At 36.1% G+C, this 15,757-nt stretch overlaps 1 protein-coding gene across 2 annotated transcripts in view; it reads left to right on the forward strand.

Moving 5' to 3' along the window:
* Window positions 1-15,757, forward strand: part of LOC149793686 (alpha-mannosidase 2-like) — an 84,602-nt gene that overhangs the window by 48,676 nt on the left and 20,169 nt on the right. For both annotated transcript variants that reach the window (XR_016422871.1, XM_089967662.1), the window contains exons 16-18: window positions 2,984-3,080; window positions 7,730-7,852; window positions 8,251-8,362. Coding sequence is in view for 1 of the 2 variants with exons in the window: in XM_089967662.1 (XP_089823788.1) it covers window positions 2,984-3,080; window positions 7,730-7,852; window positions 8,251-8,362 (332 nt within the window). In the remaining variant the exon portion in view is untranslated. The remainder of the gene's footprint in view (window positions 1-2,983; window positions 3,081-7,729; window positions 7,853-8,250; window positions 8,363-15,757) is intronic.

Here is a 15,757-nt window from a genome sequence, read left to right on the forward strand (position 1 = left end):
GACTAGTACCTATGCATGGAGAGGAGTAGGGGGTGAAGTTTGTGTATGTATGCCTATCGGGAGAGGTGGGGGTGGAGAGTAAAACCAAGTAGTATGTATGCATGCACATTATCACACAAATTGTATTATAGTTATTATGTGTAAAACCTATGTGCCAACAATAAACACCTTACCGTTTGTTTGTTAGTATCAACAGTATAAAAAAATACGTAGAACTTAGTTACTGCATTCATTAATTTATATTTTCTAATCTGAGTGTTGCCAGGGGGACCCTAACTCTGTCAGTGTATTGAAAATGAAACAGAAGGTTAATACCCATGACCTTCTGTATGCATTTCAGTTCATGTGTTTTTCAAGCCGTAATAAAAACCTTGTTTTTAGAAACTCCCAATTTCTGATATATGCCTTTTATTATCAGTTATAAATCAGACCCATTGGGCATGTCCAGTAAATAAGAATGCTTTGGAAAATAAAGTTGCTATTGGATTATATTTATTTTCTTACACATTTGTTTTATATTTACCAATGAATGGTTCTCAGCTAAAAACAGAACTATTAAATATGTAACATTTAACAGTTTTAAGTATGTCTTATTGGAAACTGGATCACTGAAGTCTAGTTTTGTGCTTATCCTTCCCCCAACTCTTTTTAATTAGCTAAACAGATATGAATGCAGTTTTTTCTTCATTAAGCTGACTTGGTCAGATATTGCATGATATGGTCCATAATGTAAAGGCACATTGTTGAACCTGACCTGCCCATTGTGTTATGGGGAGGGGGGCATCACTTTATAGAATATGACAACATGTGAGATCAGCTTTGATGCTTGGGTTACCTTTTATATATTTACCCAACTGCTGGTAGCATAAACCCAGATCAGTTGTTGCTGCATTTTGTACAGGTAGTTTAGTACTGTTTGCTTTATATCATAGCCATACTTTGTACCTGTCAGGTAGACCTGTACTGTTTGGTTTATATCATAGCTAGATTTTGTACAGGTAGATCTGTACTGTTTGGTTTTTATATCATAGCTAGATTTTGTACAGGTAGATCTGTACTGTTTGGTTTATATCATAGCTAGATTTTGTACAGGTAGATCTGTACTGTTTGGTTTATATCATAGCTAGATTTTGTACAGGTAGATCTGTACTGTTTGATTTATATCATAGCTAGATTTTGTACAGGTAGACCTGTACTGTTTGGTTTATATCATAGCTAGATTTTGTACAGGTAGATCTGTACTGTTTGATTTATATCATAGCTAGATTTTGTACAGGTAGATCTGTACTGTTTGATTTATATCATAGCTAGATTTTGTACAGGTAGACCTGTACTGTTTGATTTATATCATAGCTAGATTTTGTACAGGTAGATCTGTACTGTTTGGTTTATATCATAGCTAGATTTTGTACAGGTAGATCTGTACTGTTTGGTTTATATCATAGCTAGATTTTGTACAGGTAGATCTGTACTGTTTGGTTTATATCATAGCTAGATTTTGTACAGGTAGATCTGTACTGTTTGGTTTATATCATAGCTAGATTTTGTACAGGTAGATCTGTACTGTTTGATTTATATCATAGCTAGATTTTGTACAGGTAGACCTATACTGTTTGGTTTATATCATAGCTAGATTTTGTACAGGTAGACCTATACTGTTTGGTTTATATCATAGCTAGATTTTGTACAGGTAGATCTGTACTGTTTGGTTTATATCATAGCTAGATTTTGTACAGGTAGATCTGTACTGTTTGGTTTATATCATAGCTAGATTTTGTACAGGTAGATCTGTACTGTTTGATTTATATCATAGCTAGATTTTGTACAGGTAGACCTATACTGTTTGGTTTATATCATAGCTAGATTTTGTACAGGTAGATCTGTACTGTTTGCTTTATATCATAGCTAGATTTTGTACAGGTAGATCTGTACTGTTTGGTTTATATCATAGCTAGATTTTGTACAGGTAGATCTGTACTGTTTGATTTATATCATAGCTAGATTTTGTACAGGTAGATCTGTACTGTTTGATTTATATCATAGCTAGATTTTGTACAGGTAGATCTGTACTGTTTGGTTTATATCATAGCTAGATTTTGTACAGGTAGATCTGTACTGTTTGGTTTATATCATAGCTAGATTTTGTACAGGTAGATCTGTACTGTTTGATTTATATCATAGCTAGATTTTGTACATGTAGACCTATACTGTTTGGTTTATATCATAGCTAGATTTTGTACAGGTAGACCTGTACTGTTTGGTTTTTATATCATAGCTAGATGAAACTGCATAGACCCTGATCTACCAGCACACTATGCAGATCTGAGTCTATGCTGTTAAAATCTGTGTGCATGCTGCATGCAAGAAAATAGAAAATAGAATTGGACTATAGTTATTTGAGTCGCATAACACATGATTATCAATGATGGTATTCATTGGAGAAACATTACAGTGATCATCTTTGATGGTAGTCATTTGAGTTACAAATGATCTTCCATTATGGTATTCATTTGTGTCACATTGCAATGATCACCCTTGATGGTATTTACTTGAGTAACATTGCAATGATCATCTTTAGTGGTAGTCATTTGAGTTACATTACAAATGATCATCCATTATGGTATTAATTTGTGTCACATTGCAGTGATCACCCTTGATGGTAGTCATTTGAGTTACATTACAAATGATCATCCATTATGGTATTAATTTGTGTCACATTGCAATAATCACCCTTAATGGTAGTCATTTGAATTACATTACAAATGATCATCCATTATGGTATTAATTTGTGTCACATTGCAATGATCACCCTTGATGGTAGTCATTTGTGTCACATTACAAATGGTCATCCGTAATGGTATTCACTTGAGTAACATTACAATGATCATCCTTTATGATAGTCATTTGAATAACATTACAAATGATCATTCTTGATTGTACTCAATTGAGTCACATTAAATTGAACCCAACTGCATATTTTCAGGTCCATATTTTCCATTAAGAAGATGAAGCCAAGCAATTTTGCCCTCGAAAATGCACAACTGAAGGCAGAATTCTCAGAATTCACAGGTTTATTGCAGGTACATACTTTTAAATCATCTAGTTTGCAAACACTCTAGCTTTCACATTTATTATTAGAATTTGTCATGTTGTTGTTGTTGTTGTTGTGAGGTTTAACGCCATTTTTCAACACGATAGGCTATACATGGCGGCCAGTATTAATGGTGGAGGAAGAACCCGGAAAACCCCGGAAAGAACCACCGACCCATGAGAAGCTACTGGCAAGCTTTCTCACATGCCCACATTGGCTGAATCTTTGACTCGAACCGCCGCAGACAGAGGTGAGATGGCAGTGATCCGTAACGAAGAGCGCTTTAGACCACTCGGCCACTCGGGGCCCCGAATTTGTCATGAATCTTCATCTCTGTGATAGCTCAGATGAGTCCGATAATAAGCACATTCTGCACATATTTCTTTAAATTGTGACCGTTGGTGATCTTAGTATGGGCATCACAAATGCATAACCTAATTAGCAATCTAGCTACAGCATAAACTGTACATAATTCTTAGAATTATGCTCATAAATGTGATTGGTATAGGCATTGTTAATGAGCAGTCTTGTACACACACTGACTTCAACTTTTATCATAAGATTAGATTCATTAGATTCTAACCATATTTGCTGAAAAGCTTTATCTCAACAAGAACTTGGACACGTTCAGTGATGACTACATACTGGAAATATTTCTTTGAGTTATGGCCTTTGTTAATCTTAGCTAATTTCCAATGTTGTGAACATTCTTACAGTATATTTTTTATACACAAGTCATGTGGCAAAGTCTGTTCTGTTATGGTGTTGTCTGCTATTTATCCTTCCATTAGTTACCAACCTTTTCTGCACAATAACTTGAGTTATTCACCATCTACAGTTACCAAAATCTGTGCATGTCTGCACTTGCCACATAGAAAAATCTTATCAATTTTGGGTTGAAAAGGTTAAAGGTTGTACTCCCCATGACTGATTGAAGAGAAATGGTTTTGACACAGTCACATTTGTTCTGCATTACATTGTTCTACATCACAGATATTGTGAATATCTTGTACTTTTGGAAAGGAAGAACCTTTTCAATTTTGAGGTAAATGGTCAGTGTCATGGTCACAGTGATGACAAAATTGTGTCTACACAATAACTTGAGTTCTTCATCTTCTACATTTACCAGACATTCTGGATGTCTTGCACTTGAAGTTAAGAAGAAGTCTGTTTATTTGGGAGTCAAAAGTGAAAGTAACTGACTGAAAGAAGAAAATTGTTTCTATTTAAAAAACATTAAGTTCTTCATCACAAACCTGGACCAGTTCTTTATGGATAGGTTGCACTTATGATAAGGAAGAAAGTTTTTGATTCTGGGGTTAGACAGTCATGGTCACTGTGGCTGAAAGAAGAATAACAGTTTGCACACAGAAATGTAAGTTTCTACTTAAAGACTTATACTGAATCCATCTGGCGTAATGTCATTATTACAACTTCATACTGCGGATTTTGATGGCTTGCCATGAAATCTGATAAATATTATGGTCATCATGTGTACATGTACATAGCAACAAACCACTTTGCTTCCATGATATTTGAGTTATTGTCATTGTGTCTTGTAACATGATGCAGTCTCATTAGTGTAAAAGTTGTGTCTGAATAATAATGAATTAGATCTGTGAATATTAATGAGGCGATCTTGCATCCTTGTTACCTTATTTCTGATCCAGATTTGATCATATTTAGAACATATGCTTATATCATTATGATATTGATGTGTTCTAGGGGTGGGGTGGGGATCAGGAGAGATTTGAGCATTTCAGTGGTAGAATTTCTACCCAAAAGGACCTGTGGGTCCAACAAGTCATCGTAAAAGTCCTTAACATTATTTCTTTGACCCACCGCTGTTATAGGGGGTTTCCATTGCAAAAGATGCCCTTAAAGTCCTATACAAGGCAGATGCCCCTATAAACCTATACAAGGCAGATGTCCCAAAAGACATATACAAGGCAGATTTCCCAAAAGATGTATACAAGGCAGATGACCCTAAAGACCTATACAAGGCAGATGTCCCTAAAGACCTATACAAGGCAGATTTCCCAAAAGACATATACAAGGCAGATGTCCCTAAAGACCTATACAAGGCAGATGTCCCTAAAGACCTGTACAAGACAGATGTCCCGAAAGACCTATACAAGGCAGATGTCCCTAAAGATCTATACAAAGGCAGATGTCCCTGAAGACCTATACAAGATAGATGTCTCTAAAGACCTATACAAAGCAGATGTCCCTAAAGACCTATACAAGACAGATGTCCCTAAAGATCTATACAAGACAGTTGTCCCTAAAGACCAGAAGCCGGAGATGGATTTTTACAAGAACATGGCAGTAGGAATCATTCACAACACAAATTCACTGGAATGATTTTATTTTATACATTTTTAGTCTCCATAGCAAATGAAAAGCTCTACCTGGTCATTGACTCTGACTTGATTCTCCATGATATCCAAGGGAGAAACTTGACAGTCATTTTAAACTGCCAAGATGCTTACCTTGTTCTCATTCACAAGTCTTCCCAAATATCCTAAGGTTCACTTACAGGGACATTGTGCATAACTTCAGGTCATAGCCCTTCAGTCTGAATCTCTATCTCTGGGTATTCACCAAACTTAATGACCATGATTGTGTCACACTTCAGATCCACCTCCATATCTCTGACATCAAATTATTTCGAGCAGCAAAAACTACTAGATGAGCATCTTTATTCAGAGATTTAAAAATCTTATTTCTGTCTTGCTTTGTCTTGGATATCTTGTGAACTAGCTCGAATAAATTTGATGTCATCTTGTCCCAGCATTTTGCTCATCGGGGTGTAAAGTTAAAGACTTCTCTAAATCAAGTTTGCCTTGCTCAGGAACATGTAATGAAAATTCTCCCCATAGTTTCTTCTGTCTTCTCAAAGAGTCCAATATTTGGCTGGAAATTGATTTTCTCAGTGTCCACAGATTTTCTCATTCTTGGTCACTTATTCATGAGGTACCTGCACATAATTCTTGTTTCTACTTTGGTAACATATTTTACTAGGAAAAATTGGTTTTTCATTGGTGGAAATAACTTTGACAACTAGAACCGATGATCAACATTTTGATTTTTATTAATCTCATTTAAGAAAGTGGGAGGACCCCAATAGCTTATGGCTGGCAGTCTGCTTCCTGCATTCATCTTATTTTGATGATAGTTTATAGGATAATTGCTCTTGAATGCATTGGCAGATCACTGGTTTTAGAACACTGTACGTTTCCAATTTTGCGGGTCAGATTTCAGGTACATTAATTTTTGTACTTTTGCATTTGATGATGACCAGATGTTTACTTTGAGAGAGCTGTGACCGTTGACAAGATCTCAGATGAGTTTGGTGATCAGCCGATTTAGACCATATTTTACAAAATGACGGTTGTTGTTTGGTTCACAATATTTGATTGCTTGTGAAAACTTGCCTTGGTATTGTTTGTTTGCAGTTATATCAGTTCCACAGCATCATGTTTAACAAAAACTTGATATCAATTTCATAAAAGGGTTTGGCCATATTCCCCAAGTTAGTGCCAATTATTAACTGGCTACTGCATCCAGTTCCCCTCCAACCTTTTAATTGGAGGTGGTAGGAGATAATTGCTTATTCTTTCTTCTGTGTATTCCAGTGATCAGAATTGTATTTGCTCTTTGACACTTTTGTATATGCTCATTGAGTCATGTTTTATGAGCAACAGACAAGTCATTGTAAAGATGGATGTGAAACAGGTCCAGTAGCATGGTCCTGAGCAGCGTACATATAAAATGAAAACCTGTTAATCTGGACACTTTTGCTCCACCTTCCTTTGGTCAGATAATGACAAAGCAAGATGAGCAAATAATTTCATTGGATAATAAAAGAAAATCTGTTCCCGAAAATCATTTGGTTACTGAGATATTTGGATAAAGTGTGCAATGAATGAGGAGACCTAATTGTAGTTTAAACATTTCATGTCTAGGAACAAAACTTAAATAAAACTCAGTTTTGATTGGATTTTCTGTTTAGTATAGTAGTGTGTTGATTATATACAATGACTGATTATGTAAATGCAATCTTTGTTTACATGGTTTACAAGGGCCAGACACTTTCAGAACACATAGAAAGGAATTTAGACCGCCAGTTATATGACACAATTCAGACAGTGAGATTAATAGCAACAAGAAGATATCACATTTTGCAAATTTAGTGTGTGATACAGTTTAGACAGCAAAGATAATAGCAACAGGAATCTAAACATATAGTATATGATATACAATTTAGACTAAGCTGAAAGCTATCATATATAATTCAGATTTGTCTAAGTTTTAGCAGCCACACTTGAATCAACTTTTTATGCCCTTAGTTGGTAATGGATTAATTCCTTCCTTTATAACACATCTTTTGTTCCCATGTATCTTCTTTGAAAAAAACAACGTTCTTTCAAAGCAAGTGTTTAAATCGGAGATTGTTGATTATAATTATTGTTTGATTATTCTGTTGAGATGACTATATCATTCAGTAAAAATTGCCATTTCAAAGTTTTAGCTTGCTTTGTGGTTCTACTCTTTGAAGTATCTTTATAGTAACATTAATGTTAGGTTATTGTCATAACTAGCATTTGAATGGAAATATGTTACTTCTACTCTTAGACTGTGACAACAAAGTTTGATGGTGTGAAACATGATGCACAGATTGGATTTTTCACCTATGGTGCAAAAATCAGCAAGGAGAGAAGTGGAGCCTACCTCTTTCTTCCAGATGGAGAGGCTAAGGTAATTTACATGTATGGGCATAGGCTTGATAATAAATCATCATTTTTAGATGAGCATTTTTCTCTCCTGTGTGCATTTAATTTTGCTGATCAATTAGTATTGCTTGTCTCAGTCCACAAAGTATTTTTGACATTTGTAGGCAAGAGTAGACCAGCGAGTGGGTTGATGTTCATCATTATATGATGTAAAATATGACTGTGTATTCCTGGTTTGTTTTCCACACTTCCATTGAAAATAATGTCCAGCTACATGTATAATATTAAACTTTATAGTGGAGCACATCTAATTTAAGTTTGTTGACTTGTACGATCGTCTAATGTCAATGTTAAATCAACCAGCAAATAATTGAAAACCTCCCATGTTTTAAATGAGTAATTAATGCTTGATTTGTCTTTTAGCCCATTCCCATCGCTGCCCCTTTGATACGCATTATCCAGGGTCCTGTGTTATCAGAAGTGCATGTAATGGTTGACATGGTGGAACATGTTACCCGACTCTACAACTCCTCAGGTAAGCATCTTGCATTAAAGTATTAAGTGGTTCTTTTTTTTTTTAACTCAACTGACCATAAGGTCATGTGTGTTTATGGTATGACACTAAAACCATCCTCCATCATGCATCGTGTGTCTCTTAACAACTGACTTTTTAAAACATCTCAACAAAAATCACTGAAACCATTTTGCCCATGTTTGGCACAGCATTCTGGTAAAACGGGCTTTCCGAGTTGTACATTTAACACTTTTCCCATCAAACATGGCCACCCTTACTAAAAGTGTTAAAACTCTTTAAACAACTTCTCAAAAACTGCCAAATAGAATTTGGCATAGAGGGTTCACAATTTGATATAATTTTATGTACAAAATATTGCTGAAGTGACTTTGACATACTGTGACAAAAAAAATTCCAAGAATAGAGGTTCTTCTAAAATTGGACAAATGATACCAACATAAGATCACATATGAATAAAGATAAAAGAACATTAGAAACCTCATAGGAGTTGTTGTCATAACATGCAGTCAATAGCATTGAAAACAATTTTCAACAAAAAGCATTGTGATATCACAGATTTGTTGTCCAAATGTTCTTACATTTGGCTATTAGGCAGATGCAGTAGGTGAGTGATCTCAAGTCCACTTGGGCCTCTTTTTTTTGTTTCATTCTTATATGAATGGAACCAAACATTCTGACATAATATAGTTACCAACACAGTCCAAAGTCAGTTTCTTACACAAAGAAGTATAGCTAGATTTGGAATCTTGCTATTGGTTATTAAAAATGTAATTATGAAAACATTTTCTTGCTTCATGATAATTAGTAAGTTATTTTAACTAAATGGATAATTAAACATTTAATATTGTGGGATGTTCATCATGTCAAGATAATGATACACTGGTGATTACATGTGAAGGAATAGAACAGTATCCTCTTTCCTATTTTCTTTAAAAGGGATGTTGCTTATTTTAAGAAAATTTAAAACCAAGGATGAAATGCTCTTGTAATCCAAAATATGAGGTTGTAGCTAAACAGTGGAATCTTAGTAAGAACATTTTCTTGGTTTGCTTTGAGAGACAAAATGTGGGATTAGCATTTTTCAACACAAACAACATCAGAAATATAGGTGGCATGTTTAAAATTACTAGTTATCGTAAACCTACACATACTGACCAGTACCTTGATTTTGACTCTGACCATCCATTAGATAAGAAACTTCTTGTCGTCAAAACATCACATGATAAAGCCAGAGTCATTCCATTTGACCCCACATTTAAAACAAGACCTCAATCATGACAATGCTGCCCTCAAAAAGTGTCATTATCCAGATTGGGTGATTAAGGTTTCTAACATGCTGAACACTAGTCAAAATTATATTACCAGGAAGAGTAACTGTCAAATTTGACTTAACACTAGTCAAAATTACATTACCAGGAGGAGTAACTGTCAAATTAGACTTAACAAGTAGCATCATCCTACTACATGTGAATGGGATTGCCCAATGCCTGAAGCACGTTTTTCAGCAGCACAATTTTAATGTGTGTTTTAACCATACTAGACCCTAAGATAATTGCTACTTCAGCCAAGGGATGAGACTGCTGCGAAAGATATTTGTGGACCTAGCTATCACATTAAGTGTGAAGGAGAGGTGAAAGTTAGTGCCATCACGGTTATAATGGGGAAACAGAAATGACATTGAAAGCAAGATTTAATCAATGTAGAAGACTGCATTCAAGCTCATCTAAGGTATCACAGCACATCCACAATGTTTGCCCTGGCCATACTCTATCCTAGGACTCAGTAAAAATCTTTGATCATTAACAATGCTGGCTGGGGGGTGGGGGTAGAAAACTGACACTGAACAGAGCTGTTATAACCAGCTGCATATCTGGGACAGTCTGTTAACATAGTTAACTGTTCCCTTGGGTAATGTTAAGAGTCAGTTGAGAATAGATCAGTCTGCAGATGAAGCCCTTAGTACGAGGATAAAAGCTTCAGGTTAGCATTCTGTATTTATTGTGTATGTGATTTAAAAGTTAAAACATCAGATATCAGTTAGTGTACCTGTTAAAATGAGAAATTGATATCAGTAGGAAGTTTCATTATAAACAAGGTCTTCATGAAGTAAAAACACAACATTCATTCAAAGAAAAGATAAATTGATGCAATAAGTATAAATTTAATTCCTAATAACATATAATTTTATGTTGAAAATCATTGAAGCCATCCTAATTTAAGTTATGTAACAGTGCGTTATAGATGTTTATTCCATCATAAGGCACTTTCAGGGTTCCCACGCTACCGTGAACAAGTCAGAAGTCATAATTTTTTCCCGACTGTGAAGAGTCTTTGAATTTCGCAAATATTGATGAAAGTCTGGAAAAACCAGGAAATTTTCCACTACCCACTTGATGTCCAAAACAATCATATAATTGAGTCATAACTAAACTGAAAGTGAGTTACATTTGTCGAGTTCCAAGCAGAATATTTGGAGGGTGCAGTATAGACCATTTGGTTGCTTGCAATAAACATATATGCTGAGTCAATCCAAATGCCCAGTGGATTAGATTCATCTAGTAGACTTTTATTTTCAAAGTCAGCTCAATCGATATTATCTTTCTTTACATGGCAAACTTTAAACGTTGTTAGATCGAGTGATACATGCATGAATTCGATATGAAAATTACTTATTTCTCAGAAATTGTGAGTATTAAAATCATTATGTCTTTAATGTGCTGAAAGACAAGATAAAACTACGTCATTGATGAAATGTGACCTGGTACTCGCAATTTGCATTGCTAGTCACATGAGTACATAAATCTAACAACCCACATTTTCAAATGCTGTAGAGAAGAAGAAAAATGGTATAAAATGAAAGTCGTATACTGGTTGCAGTAAAAAAAACTTTAAACAAAGAACACAAAATTCTCCATATTTATATTTTCCGATAACTTCTGGAGTTTTGTTGTAACACATGACTACCACGTAGACATGTGCTCTCTGCTTGATAAATCAGACCGGTCAGACTGCTGGTGTTTACAAAAAGTATCTGACTTTTCATTTAATATAATTGAATTTCTGTACAACAACATTATGAAGGATTTTGTTGTTGATATCATGTGACTATTAGACTTCCAATGTCGTCATTTGAGAGTTGTGCAGTCATGTGACTAGCAATGCAAATGGCGAGTACTGGATCAGATTTCATCTACGCCATAGTTTCATCTTGTCTGTCAGCGGCTTAACGACATAACGATTATAATACTTGCCATTTCTGAGAAAATAAATCATTTTCCTATTGATTTCATGCAGGTATGGGTCGATATAACATAAGTTTATATTTTCTATGCCCACTGGTAGGCATCTACCATATGACGCTGCCGCGTGGTGGCGGCAAATTCCAAATTTTCTATATGCAGTTGCAATGACCCACACCCCAACCTAAATTTCCAAATATGAAAAATGAAGTGGGAATATTTGGAGGAAACTCAAATTAGAAAAGGGACTGCTATTCATTTTAAGCAAAATTTGTATTCCAAATTGTTGAATCTCAGCTGGAATGAGAAATTGTCGTCCATTATTATATATATTTATAAAAAATATGATCCCCTATATCAATACAGGTTTGGGTACTGGTTTAACGAATTGCAAGAATACAAGTTGATTTTACAGAAAATTCCGTCCTTGCTTATAATATTTTGAAGGTTTTTTGTCAAAATTTAAATCAACCCTTTTGAAAATGTTTTTAAAATGATGGTTTTTTAACCAGATTGTCTTAAGGAGATTAGGTTGTTTGAAAAGTCTTATTTGGGATTTTATTGGCACTGATAAATTCAGGGTTAAACTCTTCTCTTTACAAGATAAGATTCCAATTATTTGCATTTATTGTTGTTTTTTTATATACTGGAATAGGAAATGTTACTTTCTATGAGGTGCATATATATATTGCTATAGGATTCTTTAGAATTAAAGGTTTGAAAGGAAACAAAACATAATTTATGTTCATTATGTTGTTCCAACTTAGCAACATAATGCATCAAAATAAAGTCAGAATTTTTATTCTGTACATTGATTTGATTTTACATGCCAATTTATAGGAATATAACCAAACTTGTTTCGTGTGATACATTTTGTGGTTTTGTACATGATCATCTTTTCTGACTTGGATGTTTTCAGAAAGCCTTGAAAGAGAAACATCTTTAAATTCAGAAAATGCATGTTTTATAATCTAAAATGTTCTTTAATTCCATTCAGTAATGGTCATATGTGAATGTTGAAAAAAGTTATTTCATCCTGGAAAAATCCTGGAAATTTATATTTAGAAAAGCATGGAAACCATGTATTTTTGCTTTTGTTGCCCAACTTAAATGGTGAAATGGATCATATACTTTACCCTTTTGTTAAATAGATACTGTGAATCAGTCAACAACAAACAAATTGATACAGTAGATGACTAAATTTACTGAACATTTTCCTTTGCATATATCCGACTGAATTTTAAAAAATGCCATTCTAAATAGATATTGTATTATTTGGCATAGTAAATGACTTTAGTCTTACATATTTGTTCTTTAACAATAACTCTATCATGAAGAGAGAGAGAATATTACTCAGACATGATTAATGTTCATCCAACCAGCTGAATACCAATCAACCCAATCAGATGTCTGCTGAATGTTGAATTATGATGATAGTAAATAATGCTTGCCCCACACCAACCCCAATCCAAAGTTGTCAAAAGTTTTATTGGGAATCATTTTCATTGTCCTTAAATTTATTCTTCAAATACATTACCTAATCATATTACCTTAGGAGAACTACCACTACCATGCAAACCCAGCCCTCCCAGATACTACTTTGAGCTCAAGGGAGCTAAATGTTGTCTGCCAATCCATTGGCGGTCGGGCAGAGTGATATCCCCTTAGATATAAAACTTGGTGGCAAGACATAAGTATATGTTAGTTATTACTTCTGCTTGTGCCAAGAAGCATGCTCTCATCATGAGAGACCTTGCAAAGCCAAAGCTAAATTAGTCACACTTTGTCATCGTCACGCATTTTGAATGATATCCACAAGGGAGACTTTGCCTTCACTCTGGGTTTAAATGGCACATACCTTCATGTCTCTTCATAGGCTCCCAGGACGTTCCTGAGAATTGCATACAACCCTTCTCTGATGAATCGAGTGATCCTACAGCATCAGTGAGCTCCGACCAGTCATGATGACCCATGTTACCAGTCTGGACTGATCATTAACAAGGAAAAATCCAACCTTGTATCTTCTCAACAGTTCATTCATTTACGTATGGACTTCAGAACACAGGCCCCATACTTTGTCTCCCATGGTAGCACCTTTCTTTTGAGGAATTCTACCCGCATCAGATAGCTCAATGTGGCAGGGGACATCATGGACTTCAGCTGCCTACTACTGCTTTGCTTCTGTTTTTGTCTGCATGAATGTAGTCTTCAAGTTGGCCCATTTGACCATCCTTTCAACATCTGCACCCATTCATGGCACCATCAGCAGAACTTAGAGCAGCCTAACTTGGCTCATGGTGAGTATGCATCTGTGCATTCACTCACTTGAGATTAAGGCCTGCCAATGCAAGTACGAAAGGCAGGGGAGCCCACCCACTACCATCATTTTGGGACACCAGTGGTGCATGATCACCCCAGGAATGACATATCAGTAGTTCAGGAGAGGGCAGCCAATGTGAAAGCTTTTCTTTAGGGGCAAGAATACCTAAAAGGCCAAGATGTTCTCATTCTGTGATTCTTATCTACAGTGGTGACTTTTCTCAACAACAAGGATTATCTCAAGAGTACAATGTTGGTTTATCTCCAGCACCAAGGAGGATCCCAGTCCCTATACTTTTGTGTCATGGTGTGGGATTTCTTCAAACAACAAGGAGGAACTCAATCCTGATATGGTGATTATCCTCAATAACAAGGATTCCAGTCGCCAGACCTTTGCATCATGGTATGCAACTTAAGGAAGTGATCAACAAGAATTTCAAGTTCACCATATCCCATGACTCCTTAATGCACTGATCATCCCTTCGTCACAAAACAATCGACTAGTACAGAACAAATGCTCTCTCCATCCCTCGGCTCTCACATAGATCTGTATCTGATGGGATCGACCATTGGTAGACCTGTTTGCAACAATAGGGAATGCCAAACCCATTCTTTGTCTCTCCCATCCCAGACCCAACAGCTTTGGCAGTGGACACCGTCATTGGATTGGACCAACCTTAACTTGTACACCAACCACCAATACCTCTGATTTTATGTGATACAACAAACAAGGGAATCAGCCTGTGACTTCATTTAATCACTCTCTAATGAGAGAAGTTGTGGATCGACGACCTCATCAATCTGGCATTGGAAGATTTGGGTCTTCCCTCATCTACTCAAACAACCAACATGGCTGTTGTTCATCCCTGCCCGGAGCTCCTGGACCTGCATGTCTAGAAATGGCACTTTACACCCACTGGTGCACAATGAACATATTTTACCTCTCCAGGCATCGATATTGCAGATAGCTAATTTCATCCTCTGGCTCTTCGAAGAGAGCAAATTAGCTCCAAGTACAATCAAAGGCTGTTGCTTAATGATAACAGACAACTTTTGTCATCATGGGTGCAAAGATATTGGACAAAACAAGGACGTATCTGAGCTCCTTGCAACTTTGAGTATACATGTCCTAACATTAACTCTCTGCCTCAAGGGGAACCTACCCACGTTATTAACCAGGCTGAACATGGGCATCTCTGGTGCACCTTTCCTACAAGCCCTGCTTCCTTATGGCCTTAGCAACGGCAGGCAGAATTAGTGAATTACATGCTCTGTCCTCAGACCCCAATTACCTGCAATTTTGACAAGATGGTTCAGTCTTTCTTATGACAGCATCCTCTTTTAGCACCAAGAATCATCGCCCTTCTACGCATAACCAGTCTTTTCTCATCTGGACACTTAAACTGAAGGCCACTAACAAGACCATGTCAGATCTTTGAAGTGGTAACTTAATCGAACAGAGTCAGTGCATAGAGGGATATCACACCTATTTCTATCTCTTAAATCAGGTCAAGATGATACATCAGCTCAGAATATCACTTCCTGGATCAAGTCGGTTATTTGCTCAGCATACAGGGAAATAACCCTGGTTCAATGTACTTTTTTACGCATTTCGGCTCATGAGGTTAGGGCAGGTGCCACCAGCCTAACATTCGAATGGAACTGTTCTCTAACCTTCATCATTCAGGATTTGGGATGGAGATCAGAGTCCACATTTTTTTGTCTTTATCTTCGAGATTTGTCACCCCATAGGGCACAATCCGATCTGCTTGGACTTGTATATGCAGCTCAACAGGTCACATTTCCAGGTTGAAAGGCAGCTTTTTAAGACATGGCT

Source organism: Sinohyriopsis cumingii, chromosome 8 (genome assembly GCF_028554795.1).
Source record: "Sinohyriopsis cumingii isolate HCF-2022 chromosome 8, ASM2855479v2, whole genome shotgun sequence".
In the NCBI taxonomy this organism is placed as follows: Eukaryota; Metazoa; Mollusca; class Bivalvia; order Unionida; family Unionidae; genus Sinohyriopsis; species Sinohyriopsis cumingii.